This window comes from Artemia franciscana, chromosome 2 (genome assembly GCF_032884065.1).
Source record: "Artemia franciscana chromosome 2, ASM3288406v1, whole genome shotgun sequence".
NCBI classification, from domain to species: domain Eukaryota; kingdom Metazoa; phylum Arthropoda; class Branchiopoda; order Anostraca; family Artemiidae; genus Artemia; species Artemia franciscana.
In genome coordinates this window covers 30,774,339-30,796,838 of record NC_088864.1, presented here as the reverse complement: position 1 = coordinate 30,796,838, position 22,500 = coordinate 30,774,339, and the positions used below count along the sequence as shown (strand labels likewise).

The window sequence follows — 22,500 nt, the reverse complement described above, 5'->3', positions numbered from 1 at the left end:
GAAAATACATAGAAAACTTATTACAAATTTTAACAAGAGTCATTAAAACTTCACAATCAATTCCTGTCGCTGAAGTCTCGATCAAGTGGTAATTTTCTTCTATTTTGTTTTTTAATAATTCCTCTGAAATAGTTACATCTATATTTGTATACATGGAAACAATGTCGAAACTACTAACTATTGTGTTTTCTGAAATACTTGTGTTGCTAAGTTTTTTAATCAAATCTGCCGAGTTATGAATATAGGAATTTTGAGAATACAATAAAGGTTTGAAAGCTGCACAAAGCCATTTTCCAATATTGGCAGCGGGAGCTTTAGTACAAGCTACAATAGGTCTTAAGGGAACACCCTGTTTATGTATTTTTGGTAAACCGTAGAGTTTAGGACAGAAACTACCACGGGGAAAAAATTTATTGTATAGTTATGGGGTGATTTTACCATTTTGTTTTAGCTGCTTTAATTCATTTATAATATTATTAGTGAACTGATCAGTAGGATCATGAGTTATTGTTTGATATGTAATTGTGTCATTTAAATGCGAAAAAATTTTGTTGTCATAGTCTGTTGTATTCATGACAACATGTGAATTGCTTTTGTCTGCTTTAGTTATTATAATAGAAGGATCTTTTCGGAGATTAGATAGTATTTTTATGTCATGCAAATTTTCCGGTGTGGAATTGGTAGGAGGCTTAAACTTTTTTTGGCTATTATAGAGGATATTTATTAGACCAGATCTAACTTCATCCGGGTTAGAGACAGAAGGATAGTGTTTATGCAAAGCGGACTCTAGAGAGGAAACTATATCTGCCACAGGAACCTGTTTCGGTAGAAAAGAAAATTTTGGACCTTTTTCTAGTGTTTCGATTTCCTGGGGTTCCAATGCTTTAGAAGAGAGGTTAACGATTGCAGGCCCAGGAGTGAATCTTGGAGAATAAATACGGTTTCTCATCGAAGATTCATTTCGTAAGCCTTCTAATTTTTTATAGAGGCGTTCCTTGGACAAGCGAAAATCGTGGCTAAACAAATTCCTTTCTAATCTAACAACTTGAGCAAAATCAACGATGGACAGGTTTTCCAGCAAAAAAGTTTCCAACGATTTTCTCTCTGAAGAAATAATATGTCGTTTCTGTTTTTTGTCCTTAATAATATGGACTAGGGTTTTTAACTGTAGTGTATGGGCAAATTGCGCTTCTTTTCGGGTATTTAAATGTAATTTATATCTTAAAGAATTGGGAATAAGGTTTTCCTTTCTACAGGATTCTAAAAATTTTTGTTGATTGATAATATTAGCATGTTTTTTACCTAGACTAATAAAATAAAAGATATCATAGGTCAACTGCTCCCCATAAGCTAGACGAAAATAGCGACGAAGACCACACTGCCTTTCCATAACAAACAAATACAACGTAGAAACAATAGGGAAAGTTTTTTCAAGACAATGGAAATTATTTATGTAGATATTTCGGCCCTATGTCCAAGGGCCGTCTTCAGCACAATACAATACTATATATATATATATATATATATATATATATATATATATATATATATATATATATATATTCTATATATATAAAAATAAGTTGTCTGTCTGTGGATGTGTGGATGGGTCAGGTGACGTCACCTGAAAAAACTGGATCAGGTGACGTCAAACCTGAAAAAACTAAAAAAAGGCAAAAACTACAAAAAAAACTAAAAACTAATAAAAAAAATAAAAAAGCTAAAAAACTAAAAAAACTATAAAGGTAAAAACCAATAAAAAACTAAAAAAAAAACTGAAAAAACTAAAAAAAGGCAAAAACTACAAAAAAAAACTAAAAACTAATAAAAAAAGTAAAAAAGCTAAAAAACTAAAAAAAACTAAAAAAACTAAAAAAAGGTAAAAAACTAAAAAAAATAAAAAATAAAAAAAAACTAAAAAAAAGGAAAAAACTGAAAAATAAGCTAAAATAAAGGTAAAAACCAATAAAAAACTAGAAAGAAAAAAAGGAAAAAACTAATAAATGACGACACTCAAAGAGAAAGCGACCAGGACAAAAGGAATGTTCGATTAGCAATCAACAAAGCACCGGGACACAGGGAGTATAAATGACGACCAGGACATAAGTAAAAAAAAAAAACTATCTATATATATAAAAATAAGTTGTCAAACTAAAAAAAGGCAAAAACTACAAAAAAAACTAAAAACTAATAAAAAAGCTAAAAAACTAAAAAAACTAAAAAAAAAGGCAAAAACTACAAAAAAAACTAAAAACTAATAAAAAAATAAAAAAGCTAAAAAACTAAAAAAACTAAAAAAACTAAAAAAAGGTAAAAAACTAAAAAAACTAAAAACTAAAAAAAACTAAAAAAAAGGAAAAAACTGAAAAATAAGCTAAAATAAAGGTAAAAACCAATAAAAAACTAAAAAAAAAACTGAAAAAACTAGAGAAAAGGCAAAAACTACAAAAAAACTAAAAACTAATAAAAAAAGTAAAAAAGCTAAAAAACTAAAAAAACTAAAAAAAACTAAAAAAACTAAAAAAAGGTAAAAAACTAAAAAAAATAAAAAATAAAAAAAAACTAAAAAAAAAGGAAAAAACTGAAAAATAAGCTAACATAAAGGTAAAAACCAATAAAAACTAAAAAAAAAAGGAAAAAACTAAAAAAAATTTTCATCTAAAAAACTAAAAAAAACTAAAAAAGGTAAAAACTAAAAGAACTAAAAAAGAAAAAAATAAATGACGACACTCAAAGAGAAAGCGACCAGGACAAAAGGAATGTTCGATTAGCAATCAACAAAGCACCGGGACATAGGGAGTATAAATGACGACCAGGACATAAGTAAAAAAAAAATTAACAAAACTAAAAAGAAGGTAAAAACTACAAAAAAACTAAAAAGAAAAAAAAACTAAAAACTAATAAAAAAAACTAAAAAATCTAAAAATCTAAATAAACTAAAAAAGAAAAAAAAGGAAAAAAATAAAGGAGAAAAACAAAACTAAAAAACGAATGTATATACAGACCGGTACACCGGGATACAAATGACGACCGGGACACAGGGAATATAAATGACGACCGGGACACAGGGACACAACTACAACGGGGACACCGGGGGAAACAGGGGGATATAAATGACGACCGGGACAAAAAAACTAAAAAGAAAAAAAAACTAAAAACTAATAAAAAAACTAAAAAATCTAAAAATCTAAATAAGCTAAAAAAGAAAAAAAAGGAAAAAAATAAAGGAGAAAAACAAAACTAAAAAACGAATGTATATACAGACCGGGACACCGGGATACAAATGACGACCGGGACACAGGGAATATAAATGACGACCGGGACACAGGGACACAACTACAACGGGGACACCGGAGGAAACAGGGGGATGTAAATGACGACCGGGACACCGGGACAGGGAATGGTCGATTAGCAATCACCATCAACAAAGCTCAAGGGCAATCATTAGAATCATGAGGTATAGATCTGAATACAGATTGTTTTCCCATGGACCATTATATGTTGCATGTTCAAGAGTCGGTAAACCTGACAATCTATTTATATGCAAAGACAATGGGACAGCAAAGAATGTTGTATATTCGCAAGTTTTACGTAGTTAAAACCATATATATATATATATCTATCTATATTCACAGGTGGGACATAGGGACACAACTACAATGGCACGTAACTATTATGGCGCGTAACGACTTACGCGCGCGAGGGGGCTTGGGGGGGGGCGCGAAGCGCCCCCACCAACTAGGTGTTGGGGTGGCGCGAAGCGCCACCCCAACAGCTAGTATATATATAAAAATAAGTTGTCTGTCTGTCTGTGGATGGATCAGGTGACGTCACCTGAAAAAACTGGATCAGGTGACGTCAAAACTGAAAAAACTAAAAAAAGGCAAAAACTACAAAAAAAACTAAAAACTAATAAAAAAAATAAAAAAGCTAAAAAACTAAAAAAACTAAAAAAAGGCAAAAACTACAAAAAAAACTAAAAACTAATAAAAAAGCTAAAAAACTAAAAAAACTAAAAAAAGGCAAAAACTACAAAAAAAAACTAAAAACTAATAAAAAAAATAAAAAAGCTAAAAAACTAAAAAAACTAAAAAAACTAAAAAAAGGTAAAAAACTAAAAAAACTAAAAACTAAAAAAAACTAAAAAAAAGGAAAAAACTGAAAAATAAGCTAAAATAAAGGTAAAAACCAATAAAAAACTAAAAAAAAAAAACTGAAAAAACTAAAAAAAGGCAAAAACTACAAAAAAAACTAAAAACTAATAAAAAAAGTAAAAAAGCTAAAAAACTAAAAAAACTAAAAAAACTAAAAAAAGGTAAAAAACTAAAAAAAATAAAAAATAAAAAAAAAACTAAAGAAAAGGAAAAAACTGAAAAATAAGCTAAAATAAAGGTAAAAACCAATAAAAAACTAAAGAGAAAAAAAGGAAAAAACTAAAAAAAATTTTCATCTAAAAAACTAAAAAAACTAAAAAAGGTAAAAACTAAAAGAACTAAAAAAGAAAAAAATAAATGACGAAACTCAAAGAGAAAGCGACCAGGACAAAAGGTATGTTCGATTAGCAATCAACAAAGCACCGGGACACAGGGAGTATAAATGACGACCAGGACATAAGTAAAAAAAAAAACTATCTATATATATAAAAATAAGTTGTCTGTGGATCTGTGGATCGTGGATCAGGTGACGTCACCTGAAAAAACTGGATCAGGTGACGTCAAAACTGAAAAACTAAAAAAAAGGCAAAAACTACAAAAAAAACTAAAAACTAATAAAAAAATAAAAAAGCTAAAAAACTAAAAAAACTAAAAAAAAGGCAAAAACTACAAAAAAAACTAAAAACTAATAAAAAAGCTAAAAAACTAAACAAACTAAAAAAAAGGCAGAAACTGAAAAAACTAAAAAAAGGCAAAAACTACAAAAAAACTAAAAACTAATAAAAAAAAGTAAAAAAGCTAAAAAACTAAAAAAACTAAAAAAACTAAAAAAAGGTAAAAAACTAAAAAAAATAAAAAATAAAAAAACTAAAAAAAAGGAAAAAACTGAAAAATAAGCTAACATAAAGGTAAAAACTAATAAAAAACTAAAAAGAAAAAAAGGAAAAAACTAAAAAAAATTTTCATCTAAAAAACTAAAAAAAACTAAAAAAGGTAAAAACTAAAAGAACTAAAAAAGAAAAAAATAAATGACGACACTCAAAGAGAAAGCGACCAGGACAAAAGGAATGTTCGATTAGCAATCAACAAAGCACCGGGACACAGGGAGTATAAATGACGACCTGGACATAAGTAAAAAAAAAAAATTAACAAAACTAAAAAGAAGGTAAAAACTACAAAAAAACTAAAAAGAAAAAAAAACTAAAAACTAATAAAAAAACTAAAAAATCTAAAAATCTAAATAAACTAAAAAAGAAAAAAAAAGGAAAAAAATAAAGGAGAAAAACAAAACTAAAAAACGAATGTATATACAGACCGGTACACCGGGATACAAATGACGACCGGGACACAGGGAATATAAATGACGACCGGGACACAGGGACACAACTACAACGGGGACACCGGGGGAAACAGGGGGATATAAATGACGACCGGGACAAAAAAACTAAAAAGAAAAAAAAACTAAAAACTAATAAAAAAACTAAAAAATCTAAAAATCTAAATAAGCTAAAAAAGAAAAAAAAAGGAAAAAAATAAAGGAGAAAAACAAAACTAAAAAACGAATGTATATACAGACCGGGACACCGGGATACAAATGACGACCGGGACACAGGGAATATAAATGACGACCGGGACACAGGGACACAACTACAACGGGGACACCGGGGGAAACAGGGGGATGTAAATGACGACCGGGACACCGGGACAGGGAATGGTCGATTAGCAATCACCATCAACAAAGCTCAAGGGCAATCATTAGAATCATGAGGTATAGATCTGAATACAGATTGTTTTCCCATGGACCATTATATGTTGCATGTTCAAGAGTCGGTAAACCTGACAATCTATTTATATGCAAAGACAATGGGACAGCAAAGAATGTTGTATATTCGCAAGTTTTACGTAGTTAAAACCATATATATATATATATATATATATATATATATATATATATATATATATATATATATATATATATATCTATCTATATTCACAGGTGGGACATAGGGACACAACTACAATGGCGCGTAACTATTATGGCGCGTAACGACTTACGCGCGCGGGGGGGCTTGGGGGGGCGCGAAGCGCCCCCACCAACTAGGTGTTGGGGTGGCGCGAAGCGCCACCCCAACAGCTAGTATATATATATATATATATATATATATATATATAAGAACTTACATCAAATTGTGAGAATTAAAACTGAATATAAAAACACTTATTAAAACACTTTTTTAAATATAGCCCTAGCATCCTTACTTCAGCGAAGTTCAACCAGGACTGGCGAAAAGAATGAAATGAAGAAATATAAACTCATTCAAACTAAAGAGAAATAAAATGATTAGATGCAATTTCTTAAAGCTAATCTTGCTTGTTTAGCAGCCTGTCTCAAAGGCCTTTTCGTAGTTGGTTCAGTAATATTATAAATTGGTTTAGTAAAATATTTTGTTAGATCATTTTTAATTAAATTTGAGTATAAAGAATTTAGTGAGTATTCCCCCAAGTCCCTGTTCAAAGAAATATTTTTATTTATTTTGAGATTAATTTCAATTGATTCTCGAACCACCTGTTTTATTCCCAAATCATTACTAATGAGTAAAGAGTTTTCAAAAAGTATCATCTGGGATATGATAAGCCCTCAAATATTGTCTATCTTCCGTATATCCCAAAGATTACAACAAAATTAAAAAATATTTGCACAAAAAATAATCTGTACGTAGTTTTTATTACATTCCCTGTGTCCCGGTCGTCACTTATATATCCCTCCCTGTGCCCCCCGGCGTCCCCGTTGTAGTTTTGTCCCTGTGTCCCGGTCGTCATTTATATTCCCTGTGTCCCGGTGTCCCAGTCTGTAATTTCTCTCTGAGTGTCCCGGTCGTCATTTATATTCCCTGTGTCCCGGTCGTCCTTTGTGTCCCGGTGTGCCGGTCTGTAATTTCGTCAGTCGACAAACATGACGTGAGTCGACAAACAACTTCATGACGGCATAATGCTCAATCCTTATAATGACGTCAGTCGACAAACATGCATGACGTCAGTCAACTCACAACACACAAACAACTTATTTTTATTAATATAGATTATCACAGGGGCATGGGTGGTAACTGTTTTTGCCCTATGCACTGGATGGGGTCAAAGGATCGATAGGTTTTAAATGTTGGGATCGATCAAGGATTTATGTCTTCTCTTGTTGCCTGAGTTTTTTGTATTATTGTCTTAAGTTAATGAAGTGAATTCTTTTGTTCATTTGTTTTAAGTTTAGTGTTATTTAGCCTCCATACTACGGGCCATGGAGCCTTATGGAGACCATTGGAATAGCGCTATCGTAAATATTTAAATACACTTTCAGGACTATAAGAAGAAATTTTTAGTAAATTCTCTAGATTTGGTATTCAACAATACTCTTCAAGGTTAAAATTACCATCGCTATATCACATGTGGGGAAATTGTTTCAGCGGCCAACTGTCGGGAAAAATTTCGTGGATAGGAATTTCAACGATTATAGTTAGTCAAATCAGATGAACCTTTGACCCATATCAACTGGTCAATACAAAATTTGTCTTGGAAATTTCTTCTTAGCCTGTAGTCTGTTTTACCAATCCATCAGATTGTTTATTCTTCCTTTGCAATCGTCTTTGTAACAACTATCAATTAACATTTATGGATATTTGAAAATCTATTCCTGTTACCACGAGAAAAGGACGTGAAGATGTAAAAATAAGAAATTTCGGCTTCTTTTTTTTACTGTATACGTAGGGTAGGGTAATGGGCTCACTGTAACGATTAAAAAAAAACAATAAAGCAAATTAAGATATTTTCAGGATGATATATTTTCTTCTTGCTATTTCAACTTATTCTAATATATCTTTCCATAGAAATACTTGTCCAAATGACTACACTAATGGTACAAATGAGATCAACATGGCTGAGCATCATCCCGGTTTATTGTACGGTGAATACTTGCAACTGGACAAAGTACTTAACTCCCAACTGCTACTAAGCAATGTTAATGGACACACTGTTCACGATGAGCATCTATTCATTATTATCCATCAAGGTTTGCTCTTTGTCTTAAAGTTTTTTTTTTTAATTCGAGTTTTTCGAAATTTTGCAAACATAGAGAAATAACATGAGTTGGTTTATTTGACCTTGCTGTATGAACACATCTTGCATAGCTCACAAAGCAATATCATTTCTTATGTTAAGTTTCTACATCGCTCTGTACTTTCATCAAAAAACTTTTTTTCTTTAATTTAATTTAGCATGCTTTTGTTTTATGATAAAACACAAGCCTTAAAAAACTATCAGTTTTAAACCTAGGCAGTGATACAAAAAAGTTAATATCAGTTTTCGGTAATATAAAACTTTGTCATATAGATAACGATCCCGTGGATTATATTACTGCCGTTTTCTTTCCCAAGGCTAAGTTAGAACATTTAAATATTTATAAATTTTCCTGTTTCAATTACGTGTTATTTATACTGCAAATAAAGGTTCAGTCAGTGTATAGCGTTAGGGAAACTTCTACAAAAAATACCGCTTATAGTAAGAGCAGGTACAGCCTGTAAAAACATCAAAGATAATGAATAAAATAACAATTCGGGTCCTCATAAATCTGATTGCTGCATTTTATTTTCTGTGTCTTCATCTTGGGATTCGTCTTTAAATAATCAAACAGTTCGTGGTAACGAACTGTAGTAAGGAGCGACCCGGCTCAATAGTAACCAAAACTCTAAAAAATTGAATTTTGATATCAATAGCTACATCAAAAGAATCGCATTTTAATGCTGATTTTAAATATATAAGTTTCATTAAGTTTAGTCTTACCCATCAAAAGTTACGAGCCTGAGAAAATATGCCCTATTTAGGAAAATAGGGGGAAACACCCCCTAAAAGTCGTAGGATCTTAGCGAAAATGACACCATCAGATTCAGCGTATCCGAGAACCCTACTGTAGAAGTTTCAAGCTCCTATCTACAAAAATGTGGAATTTTGTATTTTTTGCCAGAAGACAAATCACGGGTGCGTGTTTATTTGTTTGTTTGTTTTTTGTTTTTTTTTTGTTTTTTTTTCTTTTCCCCAGGGGTCATCGTATCGACCAAGTGGTCCTAGAATGTCGCAAGAGGGCTCATTCTAACGGAAATGAAAAGTTCTAGTGCCCTTTTTAAGTGACCAAAAAAATTGGAGGGCATCTAGGCCCCCTCCCACGCTCATTTTTTTCCCAAAGTCAACGGATCAAAATTTTGAGATAGCCATTTTGTTCAGCATAGTTGAAAACCATAATAACTATGTCTTTGGGGATGACTTACTCCCCAACAATCCCTGGGGGAGGGGCTGCAGGTTACAAACTTTGACCAGTGTTTACATATAGTAATGGTTATTGGGAAGTGTACAGACGTTTTCAGGGGGATTTTATTTTGTTTGGGGGTGGGGCTGAGGAGAGGGGGCTATGTTGGAGGATCTTTCCTTGGAGGAATATGTCATGGGGGAAGAAAAATTCAATGAAAAGGGCGCAGGATTCTCTAGCATTACTATAAGAAAACAATGAAAAATAAACATGAAAACGTTTTTTCAAATGAAAGGAAGAAGCAGCATTGAAACTTAAAAACGAACAGAGATTATTACGCATATGAGGGGTTCTAAAAATACTTTAGCATAAAGAGCGAGGTATTTAGGAGGAGATAATTACCTCGCTCTTTATGCTAAAGTATTTTTAGTAATTTCAACTATTTATTCTACGGCCTTTCTGATTCAAGGGTCATTCTTAAAGAATTGGGACAAAACTTACGATTTAGTGTAAAGAACGAGGTATTAACGAGGTTACAAACCCCCTCATATACATAATAATAATTAAAGAATATAAAAGTTTGTTACGTAAGTTAATTCTAAAGTTACGTATATTTTTTTGCTAATAAAAAAATTCGTTAAAATTAAAATTAATAGTTGCCTTTTTATGTAACGGAAAAATTGCATGGCAACTAGGCCTCCTTCCCCATCCCATATTTCTCAAAATCGTATGATCAAAACTAAGAGAAAGCCATTTAGCCAAAAAAGGAATTAATATGCAAATTTCATTTGAATAGTTTACGTGTGGAGAGTCAAAATCAAACATGCATTAATTCAAAAACGTTCAGAAATTACATAAAAAAAACTAGTTTTTTTAACTGAAAGTAGGGAGCGACATTAAAACTTAAAAGGAACAGAAATTACTCCGTATATGAAATAGATTGTTCCCTCCGCAATCCCTCGCTCTTTACGCTAAAGTTTGACTCTTTGCCACAATTCTACTTTTTAAAACAATTAAAAGCTTTAGCGTAAAGAGCGAGGGATTGCGGAGGGAACAATCTATTTCATATACGGAGTAATTTCTGTTCGTTTTAAGTTTTAATGTCGCTCCTTACTTTCAGTTAAAAAAACTAGTTTTTTTTATGTAATAGCTTTAGAAACCAACTTGTTTCATCATTTTGAAGTAAAAGATCAGTGGCGTAACTTCATCAAAATCCTATGAGGGGGGGAATTTCACCTAATTTTCCGAAATCAATGAAAATGACAGTGCAAAAAGAACAAGAGCTAAGCTCATGTGGCACTTATGATGAGCCTGGAAGAGCCAAGAGCTCAAATGGTATGAGCTCTAGCAAAAGTCTAAGAATCAATAGATTGATTTAAAAAGAAAATCAGAGGCTTAATGCCGGTTGGGATTTAAAATAAGAGTTCTGAGTCACAAGGTCCTTCTAAATATCAAAATTCATTAAGATCCGATCATCTACTTGTCTATATATATAAAAATAAGTTGTTTGTGTGTTATGTCTGTTACACTATGTCTGTTACGCCAGATTATGAAAAATAAAGAAGAAAAAGAAAACAAATTAAAATGTAAAAACTGGGAATTGCATAAATATCTCGAAATATTTTGACAATAGATTAAAGTAATTCGAAAACCTTAAAACAGATACTTAAAGTTTGAGGTTTATTATAAATTGTTGAGCTTTAGCAAGCTTGGCACGTAAAGAGGAATTTTTAGTATAGATCTTAAAATGACAGAAGAAACAGCCGAGGAAGCTGCTCGAATAGTTAATTAAAAGAGACATTTTAGTATAAATCCTACAATGGCAGAAGAAACAGCCGAGGAATCTGCTCAAAGGGTTAATGCCAAAAGGCTTGCGGCTAAAGAACGCAAAACCGCGTAGTTAGATAAAAATCCACCTGGACAGCGAGAGTCAAAACATCAAAACTGAAAATGATAGCGATGATGATTGGGTTTGGGATTTTGACTTGGATAAGGTCATCAATGCCTACCAGATTTTAGTTAAAAAACAATTTTCGGCGATATGTATTTCATAGTGACGCTGAAAAATAAAGAAGAAAAAGAAAACTGAAAAAAGAAAAATGGTAAAAAACTAAAAAAACTAAAAAGAAAAAAACTAAAAAATTATAAAAATTAAAAAAAGAAAAAACCTAAAAAGAAAAAACCTAAAAAAATAAAAAATAAATAAAAAAAGGTAAAAAACTAAAAAGAAAAAAAACTATAAAAAACTAAAAAAAAACTGGGAATTGCACAAATATTTCAATATATTTTGACAGTAGATTAAAGTAATTCGAAAACCTTAAAACAGACACCCCAAATTTGAGGTTTATTATAAATTGTTGGAGCTTTAGCATGCTTGGCACGTAAAGATTTTTCCAAGTGTCAATGTTAGAATGAACATTGAGAAATTGAAGAAAACAAATCAATAAAAAGAAGAAACTAAAAAAAGAAAAAACTAAAAAAGAAAAAAAACTAAAGAAGAAACTGTATCTATATATATAAAAATCTATCTTCTATATATATAAAAATAAGTTGTCTGTCCGTTACGCCAGATTATATCTTAAATATATATAAAAATGAAACTAAACTGAAAAGCAAACTGAAACTAAAAATGTAGAAACTGGGAATTGCATAAATATTTCTATATATTTTGACAATAGATTAAAGTAACTCGAAAACCTTATAACAGATATTTATAATTTTGAGTTTTATTATAAATTGTCGAGTGTTTGCATGCTTGGCACGTAAAATTTTTTTCTAACATCAATGTTAGAATGAACACTGAAAAATTGAAAAACATTGAAAAAGATAGAATGTTACCAAAAAGCAAAACCAGGCTTGCGGTTCAAAGAGAAATGGCCAGATTAAGAATGTGCAATTTACGTCAACGAAGGCGTGTCGAGGAACTACCAGAGCAACGCGAAACCAGACTTGCTTCTGAAAGAGAAAGTAAAAAAAGAAGGCGTGCCGAGGAATCAAAAGAACAGCAGGGAAACAGGCTTGAGGCTGATAGAGAAAGTAAGAAAAGAAAGCGTGCCGAGGAATCAGAGCAATCTGAAAGTTATCGCCTGGCATTCAGGTACAACCCAGTCGATGATTATAGCTTGAGTAGATGTGTTCAAATCGGGACAATGTCTAAAATTTGTCCCTATTGCAAGGCCTTGAAATTCAATGGTGAAACAATGGGAATGTGTTGCGCCTCAGGAAAAGTTAAACTTCCTCTATTGGCTGCACCACCAGAGCCATTGAAGACTTTCCTTACTGGAACTACGTCAGAATCTAAGCGTTTTTTGTCAAAAATCAGACAATACAACTCATGTTTCCAAATGACGTCGTTTGGAGCCCAAATCGAAAATCCAGATCAATTTATGTCTACTTTCAAAGTAAAAGGGCAAATTTATCATAAAGCAGGGTCCCTTCTACCATTCTCAGGCGAGAATCATAAATTTTTACAATTGTACTTCATCAGTGATAGAAATTCTGAATTGAATGCACGTTGCGAAATTTCTCCCAACGTTGAAAGGACAATCGTTTCCCAATTGCAACATCTTTTCCACGAAAATAATAAGTTAGTGCGTCTGTTCAAAACAGCCATCGATTTGATGCCTACTGATACTCATAAAATTGTTATTTCCGCTGACAAAACGCCTCCTGGCCAACATGTGCGTAGATACAATGCTCCGACTATCGACGAAGTGGCAATCGTTATGGTCGGTGATCAGTTTTTACCTCGAGATATTATTCTACATAAGCGAAACGCTCAGTTGTTAAGAATTGCTGAAACTCATCGATGCTACGATGCCCTACAATATCCTATCATTTTTTGGGATGGAGCCGACGGCTATCACTTTAATATTAAATTGATGAATCCAGCCACTAACAAAGAAATGAATAAGAAATGCAGTGCAATGCATTATTATTCCTATAGACTAATGATTCGGCAGGATGAAGAAAATTATATTTTAAAATGCCGTGAATTGTTTCACCAATTTGTCGTGGATATGTATGCTAAAATTGAATCAGAACGTTTGCTATATATCCGCCTGAATCAGACCAAGCTCCGCTCTGAACAATACATTCATTTGCGAGATGCAGTTATAAATGACGGTAATACCACAAACGTTGGAAGATTAACAATTTTACCTTCGTCATATGCTGGCAGTCCCCGTCATATGCATGAATATGCTCAAGATGCTATTGCGTATGTTCGTCTCTATGGTCGTCCAGATTTATTTATTACATTTACATGTAATCAATCTTGGGACGAGATACTGCAGCTTTTACTTCAAGGACAATCGGCGGTTCATAGGCATGACATTACGGCACGTGTCTTCCGGCAAAAGTTGAAATCACTGATAAACTACCTTGTAAAACATGAAGTGTTTGGGTCAGTGCGATGCTGGATGTACTCAGTGGAATGGCAAAAACGAGGTTTGCCACACGCACATATACTAATCTGGCTACATAAAAAAATTACTTCAAACGAAATTGATGATGTGATTTCCGCTGAAATACCTGATAAAAATGTCGATAAGGGGTTACATGATATTATTGTAAAAAATATGATACATGGACCTTGCGGTGCACTGAACGAAAATTCACCATGCATGGCCAAAGGAAGGTGCACAAAGCAATATCCTCGACTTTTAGTACCCAAAACAATTACTGGCAATGATGGTTACCCACAATATAGAAGAAGATCTACTGAAGATGGCGGTAAAACAGCAATAATAAAGAAGCGTAACGGTAACACCATCGAAGTAGATAACCAGTGGGTTGTTCCATACTCCCCTTTATTATCAAAAACATTTAATGCACACATAAACGTTGAATACTGTAATTCCGTAAAGGCAATCAAATACATATGTAAATACGTCAACAAAGGCAGTGACATGGCAGTTTTTGGCTTGCAGTCCGAAATCAAAGATTTCGATGAAATCGTAGAATATCAGGCTGGAAGATACATAAGCAGTAATGAAGCTGTTTGGCGAATTCTTTCATTTCCGATACATGAACGTAGTCCAGCTGTTGTTCACTTAGCGGTACATTTACAGAATGGTCAACGTGTTTATTTCACGGAAACCAACGTGCAACAAAGAGTCCTGAATCCACCGGATACAACATTAACAGCTTTTTTTTCGCTTTGCAAAAATGATTCTTTTGCAAAAAAACTGCTGTATACTGAAGTGCCTTCGTATTACACGTGGAATACTAAAAATAAAGTATTTGAACGTCGAAAACAGGGTAAGTCAGTCGACGGCCAACCTACCATCTTCAAAGATACCACGATAGGAAGACTCTACACCGTTCACCCCAATCAACATGAATGCTTCTTTCTACGCCTACTTTTGGTGAATGTACCCGGTCCGACATCCTTTGAGTATTTGAGGACTGTAAATGGTACTATACATGACACTTACCGTAGTGCATGCCAAGCTCTGAATTTATTGGAGAATGACCAACACTGGGATAACTTCATCAATGACGCGTGCGAAACGTCAACCCCAAGTCAAATTCGTGCATTATTTGGCATCATTTTAACAACTTGCTCTCCATCAGCTCCTACAGATTTATGGGAAAAATATAAGTCAAAAATGTCCGAAGATATACTTCATCGAAAACAGTTAGAGACGTCAGACATGACTTTTGATTTTACATCAGAAATTTATAACTACACTTTAGTTGTTATAGAAGATTTGTGCATAAGTATGGCAAACAAACCTCTTCAGGGTTTGGGAATGCCTTCACCTAACCGTATCGCTGCTGTTTCGACGTGTGTAGAATTGGATCGTGAACAAAGTTACAGTACGAGTGATCTATTGTCGTATGTACAAAATAACATTTCCAAGTTAACGTCGGAACAAAAAGACATTTATGATACGATAATGCATTGTGTCGATAACAACGTTGGAGAAATTTTCTTTTTGGATGCGCCAGGAGGTACTGGTAAAACGTTTGTGATAAAACTGATTCTGGCATCAATTCGATCTAAAAATGATATAGCGTTGGCAATTGCGTCGTCCGGAATAGCCGCAACATTGCTGCCTGGTGGAAGAACTGCTCATTCCGCTTTGAAATTGCCTCTGAACTTGCATTCTACAGAAACTCCCACGTGCAATATTTCCAAATCATCTGGGATGGGTAAAGTATTGCAGCAATGCAAACTTATTATTTGGGATGAGTGCACAATGGCACACAAAAAATCGCTCGAGGCTCTGGATCAATGCTTGAAAGATTTGCGAGGGAAGTCGAAACCCTTTGGCAGCACCTTAATATTGCTTGCGGGAGATTTCAGGCAAACATTACCTATAATACCTAGATCAACTCCTGCAGACGAAATGAATGCTTGCCTGAAAAATTCTAATTTATGGGCACACGTAAAAACATTAAAATTAACTACAAATATGCGTGTCCGATTGCAAAACGATGACTCTGGTCAAACATTTTCAGATCAATTGCTGGCAATGGGAAACGGAAAGCTCCCAGTAGACTCAATTTCAGGACGTATACAACTACCTGCTGATTTCTGTAATTTAGTGACGTCCAAAAATGAATTGATTGAAAAAGTATTTCCGAATATTCTAAAAAATTATAAAAATAATAAATGGCTAAGTGAAAGAGCGATTCTCGCACCCAAAAATATAGACGTCCACGAAATCAACAATATTGTTTTGACCAAGATTCAAGACCAGGCAGTCCTTTACAAGTCAGTCGACACAGTTTTGGAACCAAATGAAGCGGTTAATTATCCATCTGAATTTTTAAATTCCATAGATCTTTCAGGGTTTCCACCTCACGTGCTACAACTAAAAATAGGCGTACCAATAATACTTTTAAGAAATATAAACCCACCAAAGCTTTGCAATGGCACTCGACTTGCCGTAAAAAAAACAATGGAAAACCTAATAGAGGCCACAATCCTGACAGGGCCTTTTGAGGGTGAGGCTGTTCTTATTCCTCGCATTCCCATGATTCCAACAGATCTGCCTTTTCAATTTAAAAGATTGCAATTCCCAATTCGATTAGCATTTGCAATCACCATTAACAAAGCTCAAGGTCAATCATTAGAAAAATGTGGTATTGATCTTAATACTGATTGTTTTTCCCATGGACAATTGTACGTTGCATGTTCGAGGGTCGGTAAACCTGACAATCTATTTATATGCAGCGAGAATTGGACAGCGAAGAATGTTGTATATTCGCAAGTTTTACGCAGTTAATTTGTATTTCGGAACCAAATGAAGCGGTTAATTATCCATCTGAATTTTTAAATTCCATAGATCCTTCAGGGTGTCCACCACACCTGCTACAACTAAAAATAGGCGTACCAATAATACTTTTAAGAAATATCAACCCACCAAAGCTTTGCAATGGCACGCGACTTGCCGTAAAAAAAAAAACAATGGAAAACCTAATAGATGCCACAATCTTGACAGGGCCTTATGAGGGTGAGGCTGTTCTTATTCCTCGCATTCCCATGATTCCAACGGATCTGCTTTTTCAATTTAAAAGATTGCAATTCCCAATTCGATTAGCATTTGCAACCACCATCAACAAAGCTCAAGGGCAATCACTAGAAAAATGCGGTATAGATCTTAATACAGATTGCTTTACCAATGTACAATTGTATGTTGCATCTTTGAGGGTCGGTAAACCTGACAATCTATTTATACGCACAGACAATGGGACAGCGAAGACTGTTGTATATTCACAAGTTTTACGTAGTTAATTTGTATTGTATCTATCTATCTATCTATCTATATAAAAACGAGTTGTGTGTATGCATGTTTGTTTGTTTGTAAAAAGAGCGTTTGCATATGACGTCATTATTAGTACATACGGCTTTGTATATGGACAGACAATGGGAAAGCCAAGAATGTTGTATATTCGTAATTTTTACGTAGTTTGAAACACATATATAAATCTATCCATATTCACAAATGGGACACAGGGACACAACTACAATGGCGCGTAACTAATATGGCGCGTAACTAATATGGCGCGTAACGACTTACGCGCGCGGGGGGGCTTGGGGGGGCGCGAAGCGCCCCACCAACTAGGTGTTGGGGTGGCGCGAAGCGCCACCCCAACAGCTAGTATATATATAAATAAGTTGTATATATGCATGTTTGTTTGTTTGTGGTTTTGCATTTGACGTCATTATAAGTATATAAGGCTTTGTATATGACGTCATTATAACATGACACTACAGACCGGGACACCGGGACACAAATGACGACCGGGAAACAGGGAACATAAATGACGACCGGGACACTCAAAGAGAAATTACAGACCGGGACATAAATGACGACCGGGACAGAGGGAATATAAATGACGACCGGGACACTCAAAGAGAAATTACAGACTGGGATACCGGGACACAAATGACTATAACTGACGACCAGGACACAGGGATAAAACTACAACGGGGACGCCGGGGACACAGGGGGATATATAAATGACGACGGGGACACAGGGAATGTTCGATTAGCAATCACCATCAACAAAGCTCAAGGGCAATCGTTAGAAAAATGCGGTATAGATCTGAATACGGATTGTTTTCCCATGGACAATTATTATGTTGCATGTTCAAGAGTTGGTAAACCTAACAATCTATTTATATGGACAGACAATGGGACAGCAAAGAATGTTGTATATTCGCAAGTTTTACGTAGTTAAATATATATATATATATATACATATATATATATATATATATATATATATATATATATATATATATATATATATATATATATATATATATATATATATATATATATATATATATATATATATATATATATATATACTAGCTGTTGGGGTGGCGCTTCGCGCCACCCCAACACCTAGTTGGTGGGGGCGCTTCGCGCCCCCCCTAGCCCCCCCGCGCGCGTAAGTCGTTACGCGCCATATTAGTTGTGCGCCATTGTAGTTGTGTCCCTATGTCCCACCTGTGAATATATATATATATATATATATATATATATATATATATATATATATATATATATATATATATATCTATATATATATATCTATATATATAAAAATAAGTTGTCTGTGGATGGATGGATGGATGGATGTGTGGATGGATGTGTCAGGTGACGTCACCTGAAAAAACTGGATTAGGTGACGTCAAAACTGAAAAAACTAAAAAAAGGCAAAAACTACAAAAAAAACTAAAAACTAATAAAAAAAATAAAAAAGCTAAAAAACTAAAAAAACTATAAAGGTAAAAACCAATAAAAAACTAAAAAAAAAACTGAAAAAACTAAAAAAAGGCAAAAACTACAAAAAAAAACTAAAAACTAATAAAAAAAGTAAAAAAGCTAAAAAACTAAAAAAACTAAAAAAACTAAAAAAAGGTAAAAAACTAAAAAAAATAAAAAATAGAAAAAAACTAAAAAAAAGGAAAAAACTGAAAAATAAGCTAAAATAAAGGTAAAAACCAATAAAAAACTAAAAAAAAAAGGAAAAAACTAATAAATGACGACACTCAAAGAGAAAGCGACCAGGACAAAAAACTAAAAAAAAAGGCAAAAACTACAAAAAAAACTAAAAACTAATAAAAAAAATAAAAAAGCTAAAAAACTAAAAAAACTAAAAAAAGGTAAAAAACTAAAAAAACTAAAAACTAAAAAAAAACTAAAAAAGGTAAAAACTAAAAGAACTAAAAAAGAAAAAAATAAATGACGACACTCAAAGAGAAAGCGACCAGGACAAAAGGAATGTTCGATTAGCAATCAACAAAGCACCGGGACACAGGGAGTATAAATGACGACCAGGACACAAGTAAAAAAAAAAATTAACAAAACTAAAAAGAAGGTAAAAACTACAAAAAAACTAAAAAGAAAAAAAAACTAAAAACTAATAAAAAAACTAAAAAATCTAAAAATCTAAATAAACTAAAAAAGAAAAAAAAAGGAAAAAAATAAAGGAGAAAAACAAAACTAAAAAACGAATGTATATACAGACCGGTACACCGGGATACAAATGACGACCGGGACACAGGGAATATAAATAACGACCGGGACACAGGGACACAACTACAACGGGGACACCGGGGGAAACAGGGGGATATAAATGACGACCGGGACAAAAAAACTAAAAAGAAATAAAAACTAAAAACTAATAAAAAAAACTAAAAAATCTAAAAATCTAAATAAGCTAAAAAAGAAAAAAAAAGGAAAAAAATAAAGGAGAAAAACAAAACTAAAAAACGAATGTATATACAGACCGGGACACCGGGATACAAATGATGACCGGGACCCGGGACACAGGGAATATAAATGACGACCGGGACACAGGGACACAACTACAACGGGGACACCGGGGGAAACAGGGGGATAACCTGACAATCTATTTATATGCAAAGACAATGGGACAGCAAAGAATGTTGTATATTCGCAAGTTTTACGTAGTTAAAACCATATATATATATATATATCTATATTCACAGGTGGGACATAGGGACACAACTACAATGGCGCGTAACTATTATGGCGCGTAACGACTTACGCGCGCGGGGGGGCTTGGGGGGGGCGCGAAGCGCCCCCACCAACTAGGTGTTGGGGTGGCGCGAAGCGCCACCCCAACAGCTAGTATATATATATATATATATATATATATATATATATATATATATGTTTTTAACTACGTAAAACTTGCGAATATACAACATTCTTTGCTGTCCCATTGTCTGTGCATATAAATAGATTTTCAGGTTTACCGACTCTTGAACATGCAACATATAATGGTCCATGGGAAAACAATCCGTATTCAGATCTATACCTCATGATTCTAATGATTGCCCTTGAGCTTTGTTGATGGTGATTGCTAATCGACCATTCCCTGAGTCGCCATCGTCATTTATTTATCCCCCTGTGCACCCCGGCGTCCCCTTTGTAGTTATGTCCCGGGACAATTTTGGGTATCTGTTTTAAGGTTTTCGAATTACCTTAATCTTTTGTCAAAATATATTGAAACATTTGTGGAATTCCCAGTTTTTTTAGTTTTTTCTTTTTTTTAGCTGTTTAGGTTTTTTTAGTTTTTTTTTTCTTTTTAGTTTTTTACCTTTTTATTTTTTTTACATTTTTCCTTTTTAAGTTTTTTTCTTTTTTTAATTTTTTATTTAGTTTTTTTTTAGTTTTTTCTTTTTAGTTTTGTTTTTAGTTTTTTACCATTTTTGTTTTTTCGAATTACTTTAACCTATTGTCAAAATATTTCGAAATATTTATGCAATTTCCAGTTTTTACATTCTAGTTTGTTTTCTTTTATATATATAGAAGATATAATCTGGCGTAATGGACAGACAACTTATTTTTATATATATTGTCAAAATATATTGAAATATTTGTGCAATTCCCAGTTTGTTTAGTTTTTTCTTTTTTTTTTAGTTTTTTAGCTTTTTTAGTTTTTTTTTAGTTTTTTATCTTTTTTATTTTTTTATGTTTTTTCTTTTTGGGTTTTTTATTTTTTTTATTTTTTCAATTTTTAATTTTTTTTTTAGTTTTTTCTTTTTAGTTTTTTTTTAGTTTTTTACCATTTTTCTTTTTTCGAATTACTTTAATCTAGTCTTTACCTTTTTTAGTTTTTTTTAGTTTTTTAGATGAAAATTTTTTTTAGTTTTTTCCTTTTTTCTTTTTAGTTTTTTATTGGTTTTTACCTTTATTTTAGCTTATTTTTCAGTTTTTTCCTTTTTTTTAGTTTTTTTTTATTTTTTATTTTTTTTAGTTTTTTACCTTTTTTTAGTTTTTTTAGTTTTTTTAGTTTTTTAGCTTTTTTACTTTTTTTTATTAGTTTTTAGTTTTTTTGTAGTTTTTGCCTTTTTTTAGTTTTTTCAGTTTTTTTTAGTTTTTTATTGGTTTTTACCTTTATTTTAGCTTATTTTTCAGTTTTTTCCTTTTTTTTGGTTTTTTTTGTAGTTTTTTCCTTTTTTTTAGTTTTTTTAGTTTTTTCCTTTTTTTTAGTTTTTTTTTATTTTTTATTTTTTTTAGTTTTTTACCTTTTTTTAGTTTTTTTAGTTTTTTTAGTTTTTTAGCTTTTTTACTTTTTTTATTAGTTTTTAGTTTTTTTTGTAGTTTTTGCCTTTTTTTAGTTTTTTCAGTTTTTTTTTAGTTTTTTATTGGTTTTTACCTTTATTTTAGCTTATTTTTCAGTTTTTTCCTTTTTTTTTAGTTTTTTTAGTTTTTAGTTTTTTTAGTTTTTTACCTTTTTTTTAATTTTTTTAGTTTTTTTAGTTTTTTAGCTTTTTTATTTTTTTTATTAGTTTTAGTTTTTTTTTGTAGTTTTTGCCTTTTTTTAGTTTTTTTAGTTTTTTAGCTTTTTTATTAGTTTTTAGTTTTTTTTTGTAGTTTTTGCCTTTTTTTAGTTTTTTTAGTTTTTTAGCTTTTTTATTTTTTTTATTAGTTTTTAGTTTTTTTGTAGTTTTTGCCTTTTTTTAGTTTTTTCAGTTTTGACGTCACCTGATCCAGTTTTTCAGGTGACGTCACCTGATCCATCCACAGATCCACAGACAACTTTTTTTATATATATAGAAGATATATATACCCCGCGCGCGTAAGTCGTTACGCGCCATAATAGTTACGCGCCATTGTAGTTGTGTCCCTATGTCCCACCTGTGAATATAGATATATATATATATATATATGGTTTTAACTACGTAAAACTTGCGAATATACAACATTCTTTGCTGTCCCATTGTCTTTGCATATAAATAGATTGTCAGGTTATCCCCCTGTTTCCCCCGGTGTCCCCGTTGTAGTTGTGTCCCTGTGTCCCGGTCGTCATTTATATTCCCTGTGTCCCGGGTCCCGGTCATCATTTGTATCCCGGTGTCCCGGTCTGTATATACATTCGTTTTTTAGTTTTGTTTTTCTCCTTTATTTTTTTCCTTTTTTTTTCTTTTTTAGCTTATTTAGATTTTTAGATTTTTTTAGTTTTTTTTATTAGTTTTTAGTTTTTATTTCTTTTTAGTTTTTTTGTCCCGGTCGTCATTTATATCCCCCTGTTTCCCCCGGTGTCCCCGTTGTAGTTGTG

At 32.4% G+C, this 22,500-nt stretch overlaps 1 protein-coding gene across 1 annotated transcript in view; it reads left to right on the top strand.

Moving 5' to 3' along the window:
- LOC136040130 (tryptophan 2,3-dioxygenase-like) overlaps positions 1–22,500 on the top strand; it is a 71,294-nt gene that overhangs the window by 4,987 nt on the left and 43,807 nt on the right. Inside the window, exon 2 of the mRNA XM_065724241.1 lies at positions 8,030–8,211. Within this exon, the coding sequence (XP_065580313.1) occupies positions 8,030–8,211 (182 nt within the window). The remainder of the gene's footprint in view (positions 1–8,029; positions 8,212–22,500) is intronic.